The sequence below is a fragment of the Sorghum bicolor genome, chromosome 1, assembly GCF_000003195.3.
Source record: "Sorghum bicolor cultivar BTx623 chromosome 1, Sorghum_bicolor_NCBIv3, whole genome shotgun sequence".
Classification (NCBI taxonomy): domain Eukaryota; kingdom Viridiplantae; phylum Streptophyta; class Magnoliopsida; order Poales; family Poaceae; genus Sorghum; species Sorghum bicolor.
Window position 1 is genome coordinate 73679822 of NC_012870.2, and position 22109 is coordinate 73701930.

General features: G+C 43.5%; 3 protein-coding genes across 4 annotated transcripts; 2 read left to right on the plus strand and 1 right to left on the minus strand.

Annotated features, from left to right (window-relative positions):
* On the minus strand, positions 1166-3465 carry LOC8054220 (putative pentatricopeptide repeat-containing protein At1g02420). The gene has a single exon (XM_002468261.2). The coding sequence runs from the start codon at positions 3398-3400 to the stop codon at positions 1841-1843; it is 1560 nt and encodes a 519-aa protein (XP_002468306.1). The 5' UTR covers positions 3401-3465; the 3' UTR covers positions 1166-1840.
* On the plus strand, positions 7674-11885 carry LOC8054221 (metal transporter Nramp2). The gene is made up of 4 exons (XM_002465622.2): positions 7674-8304; positions 9760-9896; positions 9991-10643; positions 11226-11885. The coding sequence occupies exons 1-4, from the start codon at positions 7751-7753 to the stop codon at positions 11430-11432; spliced, it is 1551 nt and encodes a 516-aa protein (XP_002465667.1). The 5' UTR covers positions 7674-7750; the 3' UTR covers positions 11433-11885.
* Positions 15907-22109, plus strand: LOC8081855 (protein RBL). Of its 2 annotated transcripts, none has more exons than XM_002465623.2 (5): positions 15907-16565; positions 18401-18499; positions 19730-20820; positions 20905-21166; positions 21631-22109. In XM_002465623.2, exons 1-5 carry the CDS (start codon positions 16547-16549, stop codon positions 21867-21869), a joined length of 1710 nt encoding a protein of 569 aa, XP_002465668.1. In that variant the 5' UTR covers positions 15907-16546; the 3' UTR covers positions 21870-22109. The 2 variants fall into 2 exon arrangements, with proteins under 2 accessions (XP_002465668.1, XP_021306612.1); XM_021450937.1 differs by lacking the exon at positions 15907-16565 and adding an exon at positions 16658-17561.

Here is a 22109-nt window from a genome sequence, read left to right on the forward strand (position 1 = left end):
TATTTTTTTATGCATAAACACATTTCGAGTACTTACGACATGGTTTGGTTTGACCTGGATGTTTAACCGGTGATTCATCTACCATGCATGTCACGATATGCTTATCAACATGAACACTCAGTGCCACATTCCATTTTTGTCTTAATCATGCATAAGGTCGTTTTGATGAGTGGTGTTTCCAATGTAAAATTGGAGTTTTGTTAGGGGCAGTTTGGTGGAGCTCCACCATCTGATTCTTGAGCTCTGCTTTCTAATTCTCTGATGGAGTTAGGCCTTGTTTAGTTCAACCCAAAAATAAAAAAAATTTAAGATTCTCCTTCACATGAAAACTTACGGCACATGCATGAAACATTAAATATAGTCAAAAATTAAAACTAATTGCACAGTTTGCCTGTAAATTGTGAAATAAATCTTTTGAGTCTAGTTTTTTTTTGAACCTGGGTTTTATCTGTCATTACTCGTAGTACAGCTTCGGGTACCGAGTTAGCAATCTTTTGAGTCTAGTTTATGACGGAACAATAATTGCCAAATAAAAATGAAGTGCTACAGTAACCAAAATAAAAAAATAGGAACTAAACAAGGCCGTATTACGGTGGGGTGCATGGTGGTGATAGTGATAAGGGCTTCAGGTGAAGATTGAATGGGGAGCAGGCATTATAGCTCCCAACTCACAATGCAAATAGAGAAATGATTTTTGTTGGTTCTCCATCGAAATCTAGTTATACAATCCGCTCCAAAGAAGGATATGTTCAGACCCTCACCAGGACGAATGATGATATGTTCGTCAGACAGGCTGCGAATTGACTGGCAGGAATTCTCCCCTGTAACTCAGATGTAAATATCGAGCAATCCTGGAGCATGATTTCATTATAAAGAGACTGTTCAGTAAAAAGTAGTTTCACAAATTCAAAAAAAAAAAAAAACTCGACCAGGGGGAGAGACGTCCCTCTGATTTTGTCTTAAGAAGATGGTGCCGTGACTCGAACCCGGGCTGGCTCAGCCAACCGCTTCTTTGGCGTGTTGTGCTGACCAGTTACACCGTGAGAGTGTTGGCTAGTTTCACAAATTCTATACGCAGCACATCAAGATCCACTTAACATGCTCAAATACTTCACATATTAGTAAACAGGCTATAGTGCTCGTCTATCAAATGGATCTTTGGTAAAAAAAAAAAAATCCATGGCATTGATGATATATTGATAATATAATTGGAGTGACGAATTATGTCATTGTTAGCTTGTAACATGACTAGTAAGTTTTGGTGCACAAGGTAAATCTTGATTCTTGAAACATGGCAAAATTCAGGGAAGACACCCGAGTACAGAACTCAGGAATATCCAATAAGTACTTTGTCGATCAGTTTGTCAAAATTTATATACTAAGCTGCTGTCAATATATCAGCATCTGCTGCGTCACCATTATTAGGCTTGGTTTCATCTGAACGTTGGGCCCTTGGCACTCTTCAGGTGCCAGTCAACCAAATTGTGCCATCTTTACTGTTAACCTGGCAATAGAACTCTTCCTGCGGTCCTGCCTGACAAGCTGCATAAGTATCTTTATGCAACATTGCTGGGATTTTGCTCTCAACCATTTGACAGAAGCACCTCTCAGCGTCCTCCAATTTCAAGTCAAACAGCACATCTGATGCTAACATGAATGATCCAAACCTGTTGCTGACAATATCACCCCAAAGCTCAGCCATTGGATGAATCTTGAAACTTGAAAATTTCAGGTTAGGCATCGGAGTACAGAACTCAGAAAAATCCATAAGTCTTGATCTAGTCAACAAAATAATTTATTGCCATTAATTCATGATCGTCATCATCCAAATGTGTATGCACTAAGCTGCTCTCGGTAGACCAGCATCAGCTGTATCACCATTACTAGTCCTGCTTTCAACAGAGTGGACTCTTTGACAATCTTCAGGTGCCAGTCGACCAAATTGTGCCATTTTTTCAGTTAACCTGGCAATTGATTCTTCCTGCTTGGCAACCTGCATAAGTATCTTTATCCTTCTAAATGCAACATTGCTGGGCTTTTGCCCAAACTCAACCATTTGACAGAAGCACCTCTCAACTTCCTCCAACTTCCCCTCGTCACACAGCAGGTCAAACAGCACATCCGATACCAACGTGAATGATCCAAACCTGTTGCTGACCATATCACTCCAAAGCTCAAGTGCCTGCCCCACCTTCCCATACCGGTGGCACAACCTGATGATGAACATGCAAGACTGCGTGTTTGGGAAACATCCTTCAGAACGCATACGCTCGTATAACCGCCATGTGCTGCCAATATCGAAAGCCCAGTAATAGCACCTGAAGAAAAGGTTATACGTTGTGGGATTCGGCATCAGTCCCTTTGAGGCCATTTGATCCATCAGTGCGAATGCATCTCCAAGCCTCTTCGCTATAACAAAGTTCCGTATCGCTGCGTTGTATGCAGGGACATCTGGGGAGCACCCTAGCTCATGCATCTCCTTGAGCAAATCTCTTGCCTTGTCAGGTTGGCCAATCAACCCCAGCCCACCAATCAAGCTTGTGTAAGTGATAATATCAGGGGAAATGTCTTTCTCCCGCATTTCGTCGAGCAGCTTGTAGGCCTTCTCCACGTCCCGGTTCTTGCAGTGGCAATCGATCAAGCTATTGTAGGTCACCAGGTCGGGCTCCACCCCGAGCTCCCGCATCTCGGCGACGAACGCCTCGGCGTCCTCGGCCGACTTCCAGCCAGAGAGGAGGATGTTGAAGGTGTGGCGGTTCACCCGGAAATCGTACTTGAGCGCGTGGAAGACGTTGCGCGCGTCGGACATGCTCTTCTCCTGGCAGAGCGTGCGGAGCAGCGCGTTGAAGAGGCAGGCCGGGTCGACGGCGTGGAACATCCGCGCGAGGCGGCGGAAGGAGGCGACGGTCTCGTGGACGGAGCAGACCTTGGCGACGCGGCCGAGGACGATCATGGCGGTGCGCGAGGTGACGGCGTCCGGGCAGATGCGGCGGGTGGTCGCGAGGAGGTCCCACATGTGCGGGAACCGGCGGGCCCGGCCGAGCACGTAGAGCGCGGTGTCGATGGCGTAGGGCGACGGCGCGACGCCGCCGCGGTCGGCGGCGAGGGAGAGGAGCGAGAGCGCGCGGAGCGGGTCCCCGTGCGCGAAGCGGAAGCGGCGCATGACGGCGTCGAGGAGCGGGGACGAGAGCGGTACGGCGGACGCCGCGAGCGCGGACTCCATCGCGGACGGCGTGGCCGCGGACGTGACGATCCGGTACACCTCGCCGGCGTCGGCGTCGGCGTCAGACGCGGGGCCATCGTGGCTGGCGGATGGGGCGGCGGATGTGGCGGCGGGCGGCGGCTTGCGCGACTTGTTGGAGATGTACTGGAAGAGCCGGGGCGCGGGTTTGGGCGGCATTTTGCGCGACCGCGAGGCGGACGGCGGTTCGCGGGTTTTTGGCGTCGTCGGCGCGGAGGCGGAGCGGCTGCAGCCTGCAGGCGGCAGGGGAACTGAGGAGTGAGGAGCAGAGAAGGGGCTGAACTTTACGTGTAGCGGGCTGGCTGGAACTCATGATGGGCTCAAATTTGCTGCGTTTCTTTCTGGGCCTACAGTATTCATGTGCCGCCCCTGCCCGTGGCCTCGCCGTCTCGCTGTTGAAATTCTTCCGGGCCTTGTGCGGATATGACCTTCCGTTCCGCGCAGCACCATAGAAGGAAAAACCCAGCAACAACTAGGATTGGAGTCCGGTGCACGCGTCGCCGTCACGATGTCGACATGATTTTCACTCCTCATCCGGTGGCGGTGTTCCATACAAAGTGCGCAGTTTTCTTCGCTCCTTTGCTATCCAGAATCCAGATCCTTTCAGATGATGATGATGTATGCAACGGGTATATAGGACCCCGATAGCCTCCCTAGATTGTCCCATTTGTACGACCAATCCCAACTGAGCAGCGTTCTTCTATTGTGTGTGGTGCAGCTAGTACATGGATCGTGCACGAATAGGATCGCGGTTCCCAAAGCAGAAAAACAATGTCCGCTTCCTCTTGGCTTCCTTTTCCACGATGGAAACAAATTTATTTGTCTTGACATAAAAGAATTTTGAGCAGGCCAAGAGTCCGTTCCTGTCACGTCTGTCATATGTGGCTTGTCCAAACAAACTCCAGCAGCAGCAGCCGACGACGATTGGGATCAAGATTGTCTCCTCTCATCGTCAAGAATTCTTTTTTCTTTTTGCGAAATTCATCGTCAAGAATTTGAGAGCTACAGTACTACAAGAGTGCGTTCCCCTCACGCGGTCACGCCTGGCGTACGTTGCTTGACAAAACAAGCTTCTATCAGTTGGGATTGTTCCTGCCCGAGTAGCTCACTGCTCACCGCCTGTCGCGTGTGTTGGCTGCCAGCCATGCGCCATGGCCCATGGCCTAGTGTTGTGCCGATCCGTTCACTGGAAAGGTATGGATAGATGACAAGTAATAGTGTCGTTGAAAGTGCCTGAGAACGATAGCCTGCAGTGGATGGGGACCATGGTGGGTGACATGGAGGAGCTATGTTGCTCAGCGTGGCCCATGCAAAATTTAAAAAAAAACACAGTGTAAAGACTTAAAATTTCACCATATTTGTACCTATATTTCATAGATCCTTGCACTCACGAGACAAGGTGCACGTGCACCCTCTTGAAATTGGTCTTGCTCCGTCACTGAACCGGTACACAGGTATGATGAATGAACACTATTGTGAGTGATACTGCACATCTAGATCTTGTTTAGTTCGTGAAAAATTTTAGATTTAGCTACCATAGTACTTTCACTTATATTTAATAATTATTGTCTAATCATGAGCTAACTAAATTCAAAAGATTCGTCTCATAAATTAAAAACAAAATATGCAATTAGTTACTTTTTAATTTATATTTAATATTCTATATATATACCGTAAGATTCAATATGACGAAAGATCTTGAAAGATTTTTGAATTTTGGGTGAAACCCTATTGCCATTGTTAAATGTTATATGGGGGCACTATAATAAGACTCTTTTTTTCCAGGCCACACCGAGCGGCACGTATCATTACCGTATTCCAGCGTAAATTACTTGGTTTCGACTTTCGAATGATTATTATTTGAGTTGATTATTGTCCCGTACATGGGCGCCTGTAAACTCGCATCGAACTGTGGAAGCATAGCACTCGTTGGTACAGAGCAGACCGGATCATGAATCAGAGAGAGCGGGTCAGAGTAGTCCATCGAAGCCAGGACACGAGGGAGTCCCGTGGCGCCACGCCGCCGACACGGTGAGGCCGGTGGCGGGAGCGCTTGCCTTGCGGGCGGGGCACGTTCTTTTTTGCGACTCCACGGCCACTGGTCGCCGGGCCCCACAGGGAACGCCTCCTCACGTGTATCTGCCACGTCGTCCGTTTTGGACTGCCTCGTGGGCCATCCTGCCATGATGCCCCACGTCGCAAGTCCTTGCGCAGTCTAGCGCGATGATGGAACGGAGACGGATGCAGGCATGCAGCATTATTCAATCTTCAACCTTGCACTACTGGTTGTTCTTGTTCTGATCAGATGACATTTCAACGTCGAGCGTGCGCTCGTGTCGTCGGTCATCTCCATCTGCTTCTGGTCAATCTGTCAGGCGCTATTGGCATAACGTGGTTTTCTTCTGCATATTTCCATATAATCAAGTTTTAGGATTGCTTCGTCTTATTCGATCGAGACATATCTTGCTTAGCTCAGAAGTCATGGTTACGATAGATTCTATAGATAAACTCAAATGAAGCTCCGACTCATCAAGTTTTAAGATTGCTTGGCACTTGGCAGTTTAGCGTTACCTTCTGCTTTTTGAGTGGAAACGATCGAGTCATCTCCCTCCATGGGGCGCGCAGGATAAACGAATCCCGCTCGGCTGCGCGCACAAGGCTACGAACAAGCGCAAGATACGTGTGCGCGTGCGTGTCGTGGTAGTATAATGCAGGCGATGGAGGTGCACTCATGCCGCCTTTACACGAGTGACACCCAACCCTCAGGAGTCAGGACTTGGCACTGCTCATAGTTCTGTGCTACGCCGAAAGTTGCTGAAGCGGCTCCTTATGGCTGCTGCACCGCACCTTGAAGGGTCGAGAAGAGAAAAAGAGGGGTCTCCGTTTCTCCTATTTTGTCTTTTTTTTTTCCCTTTTTTTGACTTTTGCTTTTTGCAATGAAAAAAGTGATCTGACCCCACCAATGGCAACTCGTTATCCTGCCAAAAACCAGTTCAAAACAAAATAGGTAAGGCCTTGTTTACTTTTCAAAAAATTTTACAAAATTTTTCAGATTCTCCGTCACATCGAATCTTTAGACACATGCATGAAGTATTAAATATAGACAAAAATAAAAACTAATTACACAGTTTGATCGAAATTGACGAGACGAATCTTTTGAGTGTAGTTAGTCCATGATTGACAATATTTGTCAAATACAAACGAAAAAGCTACAGTGTCGATTTTGCAAAATATTTTGGAACTAAACAAGGCCTAAGTTTAAGGCCATTTGTTCGGCGAAACAGCAGTGTTCAGGTACTTCATTCAGAGTTCGGACAATGTCAAAGCTAATTTGTAGGTTCTAAAAGACCTGCTCCCCTCCGTCCCACAATTCTACTGTTCCAAGTTGGGAAGCAAGTCAAAAGTTTCTAACTTTGATCCACCTTATAGCAAAAAGGCAGCAACATTTATACCTCTATAATTAAAATTACTATGAGAAATATATTTTATAACTGAAATAGTGATACTTATTCATATAATAGATCTTAGTGCATACGAAGTACATTACTTCGTTAAATTCAAACTATTTAACCGCGTAAGAAGTGAAAATTATTTTGTTTTATATTTTTTAAACAAAGGGAGTAGATTGCTAAAAGCATGAAAGAGCTATGAGGAGATAGATTGTGGAATTGCTGCAGTATGGGTTAGATATTGTGGTTAAAATCTGCATAAGGTAGTCTGTTTATTAGATCAGAATATTAAATACAGTAGAGTCTAAGGATGTAATTACAATTTAAGAAGTAAAAAAAACCATACGTCTATAACCAATTGGGGAAAAAAGTAACATTAGATCTTTGAATAAATTTAAGAAAATAAATCACCTGTGTTAAGTCGAGAATTTCAATTCGATAAACTAGCTGAGGTAACTCAATTTGTCTGTACACTATTAATGTATTTCCTCACTTGTCAAACACAATTTTTGACTTTCAATTTGTTACAATTACTTAAAATCACCACGAGTATGATTTTTTTTTTTTTAGTTCAAGGGCATTATGCCCCAGAGTTTCAATTAAGATCAAAAGACCAAAGTTATTACAGCTATGAAGTTCAAAACTCAGGTTTGTCCGCCAGGACTGAAGCCAGAAACATAAAAACAGAGAGAATGCCTTAACACGAAAACAAATAGCAACTGCTTAACTTGAAAGCATGACAACACAACTTCAGATCGTAATTAATACAGTTTTTGTATTAAACGACAGCTTTTCCATTCTATCTATTTTTCATATTTTCTTCGTGGCGTACTTCGGTAGTATACAAAATATCCATGTCGATGTATACTGACAATTGACCTGACCAATCTGCCATCACTAAAACAAAACACTATTCTGGTTTAAATAAAAATTAAAATAAATAAATAAAGAATAGTATAAATCGTGCAGAACCATCGAACCAATCAATCTTGAATCCGGATTCCAGGAGCATAACTCCCGTCCACACTACCCACTGGCCAACGCAGCACGCATCTTCCCCATGGCGTCCCGCGACCTCGCCGAGAGCCTCCTCTCCGGCGGCGGGGGCGGAGCCTCCGCCTCACACGACGAATACGAGGAGCGCGCGTACGACTCCGACGACAAGGTCTCCATCGCCATCTCGGATTCCGACGGCGAAGACGACGGCGCGCCGGCGTCGCGCCCACCCTTCTCGTGGCGGAAGCTCTGGCGCTTCACGGGCCCGGGTTTCCTCATGTGCATCGCGTTCCTGGACCCGGGAAACCTGGAGGGGGACCTGCAGGCGGGCGCCGCCGCGGGGTACCAGCTGCTATGGCTGCTCATGTGGGCGACGGTCATGGGCGCGCTGATGCAGCTGCTCTCCGCGCGGCTCGGCGTGGCCACGGGGAAGCACCTCGCCGAGCTCTGCCGCGAGGAGTACCCGACCTGGGCCACGCGCGCGCTCTGGGCCATGACGGAGCTCGCGCTCGTCGGCGCCGACATACAGGAGGTGATTGGCAGCGCGATTGCCATCAAGATCCTCTCGGGGGGCACCGTGCCGCTCTGGGGTGGCGTCGTCATCACCGCGCTCGATTGGTAAGCTCCTTCGCTCTCGTGGTCTGCGGTTACGGTTTTGTCTTTTTACTCTCCGTTTTGAACCCCCAAAGTCCAGTAGATTATTGTCCCTGTCCAAAATCATTGAACTGGCCTGCTTTCTTCTTGTTTCGGGGGTTTGATGAGTAAAATCTACGAGCAAGTTCGTCAATTTTGTTGACTGCTTGGGGGGATAGCAAATTTCTTTCCTGTACATCCTTTTCCTCTAGTTGATTGAATTGGATCTCTCTGTCTGCTCCTCACTGTTCTTCTCCTGAACTGAAAGTTATAAATTTCTGTTGCTGTGTTGATGAAGCGAGTAGAATTATTGACTTCTCGCGTTGGGCATCAACGGATGGCATCTCGGGATGTTGATGCCTCCTGTTGGCACGATCAAGTGTTTTTTGTCCGTTATTTTTACCTTGGTCCTTCAGGCATCGGATCTCTGCCTTGGATTCTTTTGGTCCGGTCTATTCATTATTAGGTAATATAAAGTTTCGCGTCCTTTGGTTTGGCGTGCTTGGAGACAATCGATTTTGAAAGGGATCACTCCTCTTGTTGGCTTTCTAGTGTTCCTTTGCTGCTTATGGGAGCATCGGTTTTGTTTCTTTGTTCAATTACCATGTTGATGATGGGCATGACGGCTACCGTTTGTCGGTGGGAATGTGGGATAACATCTTTTACTCTACTGATGAGTGCAACTGTTTTGGACGCAGAAAAAAAAAACAGTATGAATGCATCCCTTGGATTAAAAATTGCAGTTCTCTGGTGATTACAATCTGCTTCCTGATCAGCTAAAACCTGTAGCAATTGTCCTGGTTTGATGTAGCTTCTGGAGATGCTAATGTGTTGCTCGCTGATTGAATTAGGTTGCGTCCTGACATTGTTGGTGTTTGCGTATTCTGCTTGCTCTCTCTTCTAGTAGAGCATGCTCCATCTGTTGGTTTAGTCGATGGCAACATGATTGGGGCCTGCAGGCTGCAGAGTATTTGCCAACGGTTGCTGCAATCACATCATTTTATGCATCGTTTGGGTATTTATTTATGCTTATTGGTTGGTTTAATACTTCTTTTCTCTCTCCCGTTAGAGACTTGTTGTACCCATGATCTGGGATTATTCATTAAACTATGGGCATATCCTTGTCTACTATCCGTACGCTACTACTTGCTGCCTATCTGTTACCCTGGTCAAACCTCCTACCTTCAGCATTATTGGTTGTTAAACAAGGTTAGGCGCTTTTAGAGTATGAAATTGGCAACAATGAAAGTAACAGAAAGAATTAAATATAAGAGTTCTGCTAAGTAAATCGTCTAGTGATGATGAAATGGCAACAGTTTGTCTTTGTCTGGTACTCTGTGGTTATCCCTTTTTCTATTGATCGTCTGTGACTATCTCATAGAACTGTTTAGCAGAACTGATACTTTTGACTCATATAATGTGGTATTCCCCTGATGCCAGCTTCATCTTTCTCTTCCTGGAGAATTATGGTGTGAGAAAACTGGAGGCATTTTTCGCTGTATTGATTGCAACTATGGCTGTTTCATTTGCGGTTATGTTTGGTGAAACAAAGCCTAGTGGCAAGGAACTTCTGATTGGTAACTCTCACTATAACATGTCAGCAAAATCCTTTCCTTTATGTTGTATATCCTTGAGAATCTAAGGAGTTTGCTCATTTGATATTTTATACAGGTTTGGTGGTTCCAAAATTGAGTTCAAAGACAATTAAGCAAGCGGTTGGAATTGTGGGCTGCATCATCATGCCTCACAATGTTTTCTTGCATTCAGCACTAGTGCAGTCCAGGAAGATTGACACAAACAAGAAATCTCGTGTTCAAGAAGCAGTTTACTACTACAACATTGAGTCAATTCTTGCACTCATTGTGTCCTTCTTTATTAACATCTGTGTCACAACAGTTTTTGCCAAAGGATTTTATGGGTCTAAACAGGCTGACAGTATAGGTCTTGAGAATGCTGGGCAGTACTTACAGGAAAAATATGGAACTGCATTCTTTCCCATCCTCTATATCTGGGCTATTGGTTTGTTAGCATCTGGGCAGAGTAGCACAATTACTGGCACATATGCAGGACAATTTGTTATGGGAGGCTTCCTTAATCTTCGATTGAAGAAGTGGCTACGAGCAATGATTACTCGAAGTTTTGCCATTATTCCAACTATGATTGTGGCTTTATTTTTCGATACTGAAGATCCTACTATGGATATTCTGAATGAAGCACTCAATGTTCTTCAATCCATACAGATTCCATTTGCTCTAATTCCTCTCATCACCCTCGTTTCAAAGGAGCAAATCATGGGATCGTTCGTAATTGGTCCCATCACCAAAGTAAGTTTTTCTTTGAGTTTTGTTTATGGAATTTCGTTTTTGCAGAGAGTTAAATAATGATCAATTGACTGTTGCTACTTGAGACCATGGTACTGTTATTTCATTGCGTCATGGCGTGTCAACATCTGAAAGAACTAGAAGCTGGAGTCTTTAGTTAATTTTTCTTTAGAGAAGAATCCTTAGTTTCAGTTGTCTGGTCTGCTTTAACTTACGGATATTATCAAATCGAGATGCCTTCACATGATTTTTCAGTGTTTCATACCATGGAACTTAGACCACCTATTGAGTATTGGCATGTTATCACATATATGGTTTGCCTACCTATATATCTATATATGGTTTGCCTACCTATGAAGCGGTCGTAGATGTTTTAGTTTGCTACTTTGCTATAATTTGTCTGGTGGTATGATGCTCCTTTGAACTAGTCTAGTAACACTGCCCATCCAAGTTTGCTGTATTGAAGTGATTGTAGATATTTCAGTTTGCTACTTCGCTATAATTTGGTATGAAGCTCCTTTGAACTAGTCTAATAAAACTGCCCATCCAAGTTTGCTGTATTGACTCATTTTACGCTCTCCTCAGGTGATTAGCTGGATTGTTACAGTATTTCTGATGCTTATCAACGGGTATCTTATACTGTCTTTCTACATTACTGATGTCCGGGGTGCATTGCTTCGCTCAAGCTTGTGTATTGTGTTGATTGTTTACCTTGCATTCATCGTCTATCTTATTGTGCGAAATACTTCGCTGTATTCTCGCCTTTGCTCATCTATGTCAAAGAGCCCATGAGCGTTTCAGCATTGTCATCTGCCGCCATGATGGGCTGGAACAGTTTGGATTATACCTGAAGAAAACTGTCCATCCATGCAAAGCTTGTGCTGCTGCTTATTTATTGGCTACAGAGAAGTATATATATGCATATCCCTTGTATGCTTGTATTTATGGGATATTCGTTAGTAGGACTTCTCCTATAGGATGGGCTAATGTACCTCCAGTCACATACTAGGGTACACGTAGCAGATAGATTTCTTATTTCTGAGGATTATGGTGATGTTAAAACACTATTGACAAGAAATGGCATTGCCAGATAACTCAGGTGCCACGATTTCCTCCTGGAACTGAGCAGACGAAATTTACCGAATGATCTGAAGTTTGATGTTGCAAACCTGGATTCCAGGAGCAATGCATATTCTAATGAGCTGTACTTTGTGATCTATCTTAAGGTCACAGCCCTGTTCCAAATTTAATATTAGACCATAAACTTATCTTCAAGTACCAAACATGTCTTCAAAATAGCATTTAACCTTTATTTCAAAACCTTCTTAGCTCTGGTTTTCTCTGGCAAATGTAGCGAGAGCCAAAACATCATATACTAAATCTATATATATACAGGCCTTGTTTAGTTCATTTTTTTTTGCAAAATGAGCACTATATCATTTTGTTTATATTTGACAAATATTGTCCAGTCATAGACTAACTAGGCTCAAAAGATTCGTCTTGCAAATTACAGATAAACTGTGCAGTTTATTTATATTTAATGCTTCATGCATGTGCCGTAAGATTCGATGTGATAAGAATCTAAAAAATTTGTAATTTTTTTTGTAAGGTATGTATCACGCTTCAAGACTAACTAAGGTTAAGGGTGACACTTTACCTAAACTGCTACAAATGATTCCTATGTTAATCTGCAACAATGGAGGTAAGGTCAACTTCAGTTTATGTGTTGACGTTAGAACCACAAACAACTCTCGAGTAACTTGGATATTGAACCCACTTTGAGTAGCGTTGTAAAAAAAATGGCATAACGAATATTCCGTAAATGGAAATGATAACAATTAAAGATGGGCCAAGTTACTCGAGAGTTGTTTGTGGTTCTAACGTCAACACATAAACTGAAGTTGACCTTACCTCCATTGTTGCAGATTAACATAGGAATCATTTGTAGCAGTTTAGGTAAAGTGGCACCCTTAACCTTAGTTAGTCTTGAAGCGTGATACATACCTTACAAAAAAATTACAAAATTTTTCAGATTCTCATCACATCGAATCTTGCGGCACATGCATGAAACATTAAATATAGATAAAAGAAATAACTAACTGCACAGTTTACCTGTAATTTGCAAGACGAATCATTTGAGCCTAGTTAGTCTATGATTGGACAATATTTGTCAAATATAAACAAAATGATATAGTGCTCATTTGATCTGTTAGAACTTTGTTATTTTTATATCTCACAAACAAAGTCGAGTTTGGACAAGATATATTACAAGGTTGTGTATCATCATATCATCTATATGTGTGATTTTTTTCATGAATTTATACAACTTTGTTGCCATGGTTTGCACGGGTTTTCACGGAGGTTGTGGTTTGCACTAGATATATTCCCAACACAATCTAGAATGACGTCTTCCAACCTAGGGTGAACCGTGTGATCTTCTAGACAGAGATGGACCCAGCAGATAATCCAGATAGGCCTAAGACTACCATAAAAATCAGCCCTAAATACTACTACTTCAAGGCCTGGACCAAAAGAAGCCCAACACAGGCCTGCATTTCGTTCCTTCATCCAGACATCTGGAATTCTGGATATGAAATAATCACAAATTGGTGATCAAAGAACTCTTAGTTAATGATGATTATGGTTTCAATCAAACTACATTAATTAAGACCAAATTAAATTTCTAAATTAAGACCAAATTAAATTTCTAAAGGAAGAGTAATAAAATAATCGATAAATACTATTTTATGACGGAAATATGAAAACAGTTCAAATATGGACACATGAGTTATGACATTAGTTTTTAACTAAGACTAAATTAAAAAGAAAAAAGGTAGGTTCATGTGAAATGATAATAAGACTGGAATTTAAATAGGTTTTTGCTCATAAACATGATGTCATCAGATTATGCTTCGTCAAATATAATCTATGCTAATGTACAACGACCCACCTCAAGAGGATGTGTATCGATCTGGAGAGGTGGCTTCCTCAATCGCACGCCAATGGTAATTGACTTGTAGGCAAACTCCATTTTTTCATTTGTGAAAAAAAAATAATGATATATTTTCCTTCCTCAATCCTTGATTCTCTTTCTCTCTAACATGCTCTCCACTTCTAAAGAGATTCACTCCCTCTCTGCTCTATCTATAGTGAGACTAAGTTTTTTTCTATGGGTTAGATTCAGATATTTTAGTGTTAAGAGTTGGGATTATCGGTTTTTGAGTTTTGGATGGGGATTTATGTGAAAGAGTGAAGGATAAAGGTATGCCCTAGTGGTGAGTTAGAAAGTAGGTGGGTAATACCGTAATAATAAGGTGACTAGAAAGGCATTAATAAATGAGCACTGAAGAGAGAATCAAAATGGCAATACAATGACCACCCACAAATAACAAATTAGTCAGGTGATGGGGATAGAAGTGAGTGTGCCAAGTTGGCTTGTTTGTGGAGGAGAGCATGGCAAAGCATAATGAACATGTGGAAGAACATAATAGAATGTATATTCAATAACGATCCAATGGTGAAAATAGGGTATTCTTTTTTAAGATAAGATAAGTCTAACGTACTAGTATTATAAGAGAGAAAACATGTGTGTATGTGTTGTGTGTTTTCTACACACAATCCTATATATAAATTTGGGCGACATAAATCGCATTGTTATTGTCGGAACTTGATGCAATAGCACAAACACAAATCATTTTCTTGTGCGCACGGGCAGGATCTCCTACTTATCCAATTTTGCACTTCTATTTCAAATGTGGGCGGGCAAGCTCATGAATACACAAAAGCTTTCCTTTAGTTAGTACTGCCTCCCACCCATTGCCGATCCTCTGTTTGGCAGTGCTCTCCATTCCCACCTCCATGAAGTCGCACCCACTTTTCTGTTGTTGGTGCTCGTCAGTTGAAGGTCCGTTGTGCACGTTTCGACTTTGTGGTTCATTATCTTCACCTACATTTTGTAGATCTTGGATTCTTTTGCCTTAGTCTTCAATCTTTCTTTTGTGTGCTCTTTGTTGCGGTACTTGTTTCCATTCATAGAGCTTCGCATGGAACCCCATTTTATATTATGAGCTACCCTAGTCAATGATAAAAAGAATAAGTATACACTTGATTTTGGTAATAATTATTTTCTACCTTGTTTAGTCAAGTTGATTGTGTTGATATCAAAATTTCATTGGTCTGGCATGAGAGTTGGAATAAATGCATGAATGTTTAATACACACACACATCTAAACAACATGCATACATACTGTAAACCCTAGATATCATTATAACTACTTTATTTCTTGCACAATCTATAACAAAATTTGACTCTTGCTATGACCTGGTTTGAAGAAGGAATCTATGTTCGTAGAAGCAAAGAAAGAACTTTGCCATTTTATTGATGTATAAGAGTCTGCCTCAAGAGATGTGTATGTATATCTGACGATGTGGTTTGCTCAGCCACACACCATTGTAATTGGATTTTTGGCCAAATTTGACTTTATTCGTTTGTGAGAAGATTATAATGGTGTATCTTGTTTTCTTGAACAATAATTTTTTCTTCCCCTGACTTCATGAAGTTCTCTAGGTCTAGTGAGAACCATCTCCTCTTTGCTTTACTTTTACTCTCAGACTAAGTTTTTTTACGTGGGTTATAGTCGGGTTTTCAAGTTTTTGATTCTAAATGAATATTTGGATGAATATATGAGGAAATTGGGTCTTCTATGTCTTGTCTCTTCCACCCTTCACCCCCTGCGCCGTCGGCCACCACTATCCACCTCCCACCCCTCGCCCCTCGACCATGCCCTCCGTTAACCTCGCCCCCACCCCCACCTCTGCCGACCCGGCACATGAACTGCCTTGTCGCGCCATCCTCAACCCTCCCTGACCCTTCTTAACCCCCAGGGCAGGGCGTCGACGAGCTCACCACGACACTCTTGTCTCGACCAAGCCCGACCGTCTCCACCGTCGCCATGGTCCAAAACTATCTTGCTGGCCGTCGTCATCACCGCCTACCCAACTTGCCTCCCTCGAACCTTCTAAGGTCTCCGGGGAAAATGTAATCCCGCCAGAATCCTACCACCGACAACCTCCTTGCCTTCTTTCTCTCTAGCGCGGGCGTGAGATGGAAGACGGGTTGCATGACCTGTAGCTTAATTGAGTTTTTCTTTTTAAAATATAGGTGTTGGCAAAATATACAGGTACGGGGTGTGTTGTGGTTCGCTACACAAGCACATCTTCCCTTTTTCCCCCTCCTTATTATACTCCGTCGCCGGTCCTGCTGGGCGCTTCAGCTGCCAGTGGCCGGTGCTGCTGCGCGCTGGCTCCTGGGCGTCTCCGCCGAGCGTTGCTGCTGCGTGCGTGGCCAGCTCTGGTGCTGCGTGCTCCGCTTTGGTGCTGCTGCCGCGTTCCTGTCGGCGCTCCACGCTAGGCGCCGCCGCCGCGCACTGCGCGCTGCCGCGCGCTGGACGCCGTCGTTGCTGCTGCGGCTTGCCTCTGCTCGTGCACGGAAGTGGGCTCGAACGATCTCTCCGATTCGGAGGAACCGAGCGAACCCAACCCACCTGTTCTTCCAAGCCAAACAGCCCGGTCCGACCCGACCCAACCCCGAACGAAACACACGCCACCTCCCACCCTACGCGGCAGCGGATCCTCCCCCTCCACCGCGCGCGCCGCTCTAGCTTTTGCCCAAATTCGCACCTCCGCTTCAAATGTGTTCTTCTCTTGGAGCGCCTCGCCCTCTCCTGCTCGCCGGCGAGGTTTTGTTAGGGCTTTAAGAGGCGCTGCGCCAGCCGCGCGCTCCCACCCCCCACATTCACCGTCCTTGCGTCGTGTAGATCAGGCCGGCCCCGCAGGGTTCCGTTGCCCGTCTCTTCCTTCGACCCCCGTCTGCGAGGGTAGCTTCGCGCCGAGGCGTCAGCGGCGCGATGAACGTGCCTGTAGTCGGTGAGTTCTCGATTCGTTTCTCGTGTGGATTTTTGTCGTTGGGGGGGTTGGGGACGTGTCTATTCTCGTAGAATTCTGGAGAAATCTGGTCGGCTGTGTTGTGGTTAGTGTGTTTTTTTCCCACAGATTCAAGGTGGAAATTTAGGGTTTTAGAGGGGGTGGGCGGTATGAGGAAATTGGAGCAGGTCTGCTTCGCTGCTGAATTTCTTCTGTTTTAGGCGATTTGGGACTTGATACTTTGGGTGTTAGTTAGACATGAGGTTAACCCCATGTTTTTGCCCTATATAATGTTTCTGGTCGGCTGGTAATATGATTGGTTATTTGTTTCTGTCGATTGCTGTAGTTCGTTTGGGTGTTGAAAACAGGGTTTTAGATTATTTTTTAGTTTGCTTGATGCGCACGCATAAATTCTGTTCTCGTTAGATGTTTGTTTTCATCCTTATGCAGGTGGACTACAGAAACTTAGCAAGGTTGATTGAAGGCTAGGAATTGATAGCTAAAAAAAATTCTGTCCGAATAAGGCTAGGAATTGATAGCCAAAAAAAATTCTGTCCGAATCATTGCATTTTGCCATTTGTTTTGTTGTCTAACAAAATTTCTAATTTTGATGCGCATGCGTAAATTCATTCATTGTCATTTCGAATATTCGTATCACTGTTTTGGATTTTCTTCTAGTAATCACTAATGTAGTAATGCCCATATATTTTCTGAAATATCATATTCAGGGAAATTTTGATCCGTGACATCGAAATATCACAATTTTAGAAATATACCTTCATACTGTCTTGGTTCACTTTAATAACGCCAAAACTTTGGGCCATTTAGAAATATGCCAGTCAGTTACCTTTTCTATAAACCCAGCCTCGGCATTGTCATCCTGCCGTTTCCTTTCGAGTCACAGCGGAATGAGTTCTTCTTCCTCCTCCTCCACTCCGGTTCTCTTCGATGGCTGCTCCGACATGACATGGTCACCTCAAGATGACCCTAAACCTCAAAGTATGTCTCCACTCCATGCCTACTTCACGACGCTCTCCTGTCCCAGTCTCTTCTTGTCACTGCCCCTCGCCCCCTCTGCCACCGGAAGTGCAGATCCATCTGGCCTTGGATTTGTTTGTTCTTTTAAGGAGCAATCAAACTAAATCTGTGTTGTTTCTCAAATCCGATTCAGCCTCTCAGCTGTTGCTGCGACTTGCTTGCTAGGTGGCGGAGTACTCAATGTGCTATTTGATAGCTTGTTGCTCTGTTTTGGATAGGGAATTCAATTCTGCCCAGATCTACAGCGTGGAGGTGATTTTGGGCAAGGTGGAGCTTTATTTTGTACAGTTAATTTGGGGTGGGTGGGTGGGGGGTGCGATTTGGGCAAGAGGAGATCCTTCTGATTTGAGCTATCTGAGCTCCAGAATCGTCTCTCTCTACGCTGCCTTTCATGTTGAGTAGATCTGAGCTGGGTCATGAGTGTGTGACAGCTTTGGGTGGAGGTGGGCTGTTGTGCCGTGGCTTTGACTACAGGTGGGCTGAGGCACAGACTGCAGAGGCTTCCTGCGCATGTGGATTGGGGTGCGGCGGTGTGCACCAGAGATGCATACAGGCTACAGATTGAAATATGGCAAGCACAGCAATGGGGAAGACAATTGTTGGATGGAAAGTGTCACAGAACATTATGTTTCTAATCGGCTTGATCTTTTAATGTCCTCTTGTTTTATCACTTATCAGACAAAGGAAGTTAAGCCATTCCTGCTATATGGGAAATACTTTAGCATGTATTGTGTTCTTAGATTTCTATGTTGACAAGAAACATGGAAAAATATTGAAGTGCTCTCTCTGTATTCTTGCAGATCCATATCAGGGGGAATTTCCTGAGACAATCGAAGAGTACTTGCATTATGGTACTATGAAATGTATTGCGTTTAACCGCAAAGGAACACTTCTTGCTGGTAATTATCCAAGCTTGTCCCTCTACAAGTAAATTTCAAGTGAATGTTTTCTGTAATTATCTTCCCAGCCCAGTTCATATAAAACATGCTGAATTTCTTTTATAGTTCTTGACTAGAGTTGGTTTTAAGGGCCTGTTTGGCTTGTTGCTGCAACGGATCTGCGGCATGCCACAACACTGTTTGGTTCCTGCCCTACCTGTGGCGTGCCAGAGAAAACATGGCATGGTCTAGTGTATTTTGGTGCCAAAGCTTGCCAAATGTCTTGTAAAAAAAAAGCTCACCAAATGTATTGTGTGGAATTTGGGCATCACACTTTAGGTGAGCCATAACTGCGTTGCGGTGTCCTGTGGCCACAGGCCCTAACTTGTTGGATTTTGTTTTGGTTAACAAGTATTAAAATTTCTTCTAATCTGGTCAAATGATTTCATTTCCATCATTTGTCATTTCTAGCTGCACAATCAGTCTGTCAGACTGTCACTGCCAATGCCTGTGGGATCATCTGCCTCCTAATGCCATCAGTGGCTCCGCTAATCTCTATACTATGCATGAAAAGATCACCAGCATTTTATTTTCCTGTTCACTGTGGAACATTTGCACTTCCATTTGTTGACCCACAATCTGTAGACATTTAATCCAGGATGAGCTCTGTTTCTTTTAACCACTAAACCCTAAACCCTTCTAAGTTCTAACCACTTCCATTTGCACTTTCCTCAGAGTGCAATTACCCTAGGTTGTATTATGTGCACCAAAATAATATGGGAGTTACAGAGTCCTGGATATTGGGTTTTGTTGATGGATGTCAGAAGGGGAGTCAAGATTCTATGTTAAATTAGCAAGCCACATTGTATTTTGATGTGCCCTTTGTTTTCTGTATGGCTCACTTCTGCATGGAAATGAGAGAACGGAAGGACAGTAACATGAGTTTTATCATACCTTGCTTCCTTATCAAACCTTGGATAGTTTTCTTGCTGTTACGGTACCATGATACAGAGTGGTGTTATGAAAGGGTAATGCTGTGTACACTTGTCAAGCGAGGAGCTTTTGTTTACTTTATAATCTTATTAGTTCCATATGAAGCTAGTGCTGTATGCCTGTAAAAACTCATGATATATATGGTGTCAACATTATTTTTTATGAAATGCACTGTTAAATCTTTGGATAGTGTAGAGTATCTTTCAGTTGTGAAATTGTTTCCAATGGTCAATAACAATGTGTGTTACATATTTCCAGCTGGATGCTCAAATGGCAGCTGTATTATCTGGGACTTTGAAACAAGGGGTTTTATAAAAGAATTTCGTGATAAAGATAGCACTGCACCTATAACAAGTGTCTCCTGGTCAAGGTATGGCCACCGTTTGCTTGCCTCTGCTACTGACAGGTCATTGACACTTTGGGATGTGTCAACTGGCGAAAAGATTGCCCGCATTACTCTTCAGCAGACTCCATTGCGTGCCAGCCTTCAACCTGGTTCTCCAACTCCATCTATTTGTTTGGCATGCCCTCTATCTTCTGCACCTCTTCTTGTTGATTTGAATACTGGAAGTACCACAGTTCTCCCTGTTTCTGTATCTGGGAATGGTAACCCCCCTGCACCTACCCCCCGTAATAAATTTGCGGATGGTACCCCACCTTTCACGCCAACAGCTGCAACGTTTGATAAGCATGGGGACCTGATATATGTGGGCAACTCCAAAGGAGAAATTTTAATCATAGATTCAAAAAGCATCCAGGTACATGCAGTAGTTCCCATCCCTGGCGGAAGTGTTGTTAAGGATATTGTTTTAAGCCGGGATGGTCAATATCTGCTGACAAATTCTAATGATCGGGTCATTAGAGTCTTCCGAAACATTCTGCCTGTTAAAGGTTCTGGAGAGGAGATTAGAAACATAAGCAACAACAGTAATGAATATGGAAGTCACTACGATAAATTAAAAGCAAATGGTACAAGCTGTCTTGTTCTTTCCTGTGAACTTTTGGATGCCATCACAAAGATACAGTGGAAGGCACCTTGTTTCAGTGGTAATGGTGAGTGGATAGTTGGTGCTTCTGCAAACAAAGGAGAGCACAGGTTGCAGATATGGAACCAAGCAGGGCGCCTTGTAAAGATGCTTGAAGGTCCAAAAGAAGCTCTTATTGATCTTGCCTGGCATCCTGTTTTGCCGACAATTACTACAGTGTCTGTAACAGGCTATGTATACATTTGGGCCAAGGAGCATGTAGAGAATTGGAGCGCTTTTGCTCCTGATTTCGTGGAATTAGAAGAAAATGAAGAGTATGCCGAACGAGAGGATGAGTTTGACTTGAATCCACGTGAAGAACAGGTGAATACAATTTCAATACTCATTTTTTTTTTACAGTTGTTTGTGGTATGCACTTGAATATTTTTCTCTAAATCCTCTATGTAGGCTGAGGAAGTAGCGATAGATGAGGATGCTGATGTTGATATCGAGACATGTGAGAAGAACACAGTGTTCAGTGATGTGGAGGATTCTGTGGATGAGATCTGCTACTTGCCAGCAATTCCTTTCCCAGATTCTCCCGATGAGCAGCCAGAGAAATGCCTTGGAAGTTCAAAGTTGGAGGATAGCAACCATTCTGGTTCCCCATCCTCAATGGATGCTGTACAGAATGGACAAGCCATTCCTCCAGCATCAAGCCCAATGGAAGGTAAAGCTTTCTTGTGTCAATTTTTGTTTTCTATTTCTGTGTAACTGTCACTATATTAGTAGTCCTTGTGCTTATGATTTGTTTTCCAATTGGACTCTACTAGCACTGTGGTTTGTTTTGTATATTCATATAAAAAACTTGCAGACCATCATACCAAGAAAACTAAGCTGTGCACCCATCATGATGTAGACTTGATGGAATTTGGTCTGCAGTTTAGGTCATGGAAAATTACAGAACTATTTATACATGTTGTGAAACTTTGATTTACCAAATGACTATATAGCGTATTCAAAGTAGGGTAAGTGCATTAGTAGCTCCATATGATGCACTCACGGTCAAGGATAGAATTTTAGAAATATGATCATTTTGTTGTTTCATGTATTACCCTTCAGTAAGACAGTAAGTATAATGCTAACTCTTTCCGTGCATGGACAATAATGTTCTTGGTTTTATTCCTCTGGCAGTTGACAACTCTACTGCTGAAGACCCAGAAGAAGGGCCAAACTCAAAGCGGAAGCGGCGGCTGTCAGTGAAGGGGCTTGAGTTGCAGCAGTCTGAGAAAGGCAAAAAGGGATCAACAAAGAACAAGTCCATCGGAAAGTCCACAAAATCCAGTGCCAAGAAGATGGAATCTGCTAATGGAAACAGCTCTGCCTTTGATGATGAAGCAACTGAGGATGATGAGATGAACATCGATATCTAGTGTGTTTCTGACTGAGGGCAATAGGCGTGGGGAATAGAAAAGGTCTTTCCCCCACCACCACCACCACCTAATTAAAAAGAACTGTCGTATGCTGTGACAATATAAACGCAAGTATCATTGTTGTTGACTGAAAATTGGTATATGCTGTTTCTCTTATTTCTTAGCTCTGTTTTGCACCCATGAATATTTGGGAATAAAATCTTTTTACTTTCGGAGATGTTAAGTTTAATAATTCCTTGA

Coding starts and splice junctions, on each gene's coding strand:
- LOC8054220 (XM_002468261.2), bottom strand. CDS start 3,400: ATGCCGCCCAAACCCGCGCCCCGGCTCTTCCAGTACATCTCCAACAAG.
- LOC8054221 (XM_002465622.2), top strand. CDS start 7,751: ATGGCGTCCCGCGACCTCGCCGAGAGCCTCCTCTCCGGCGGCGGGGGC. Junction 8,305..9,759: donor GTCATCACCGCGCTCGATTG/GTAAGCTCCTTC, acceptor CCCTGATGCCAG/CTTCATCTTTCTCTTCCTGG. Junction 9,897..9,990: donor TGGCAAGGAACTTCTGATTG/GTAACTCTCACT, acceptor TATTTTATACAG/GTTTGGTGGTTCCAAAATTG.
- LOC8081855 (XM_021450937.1), top strand. CDS start 17,471: ATGAGTTCTTCTTCCTCCTCCTCCACTCCGGTTCTCTTCGATGGCTGC. Junction 17,562..18,400: donor AGATGACCCTAAACCTCAAA/GTATGTCTCCAC, acceptor GTATTCTTGCAG/ATCCATATCAGGGGGAATTT. Junction 20,821..20,904: donor TGAATCCACGTGAAGAACAG/GTGAATACAATT, acceptor TCCTCTATGTAG/GCTGAGGAAGTAGCGATAGA.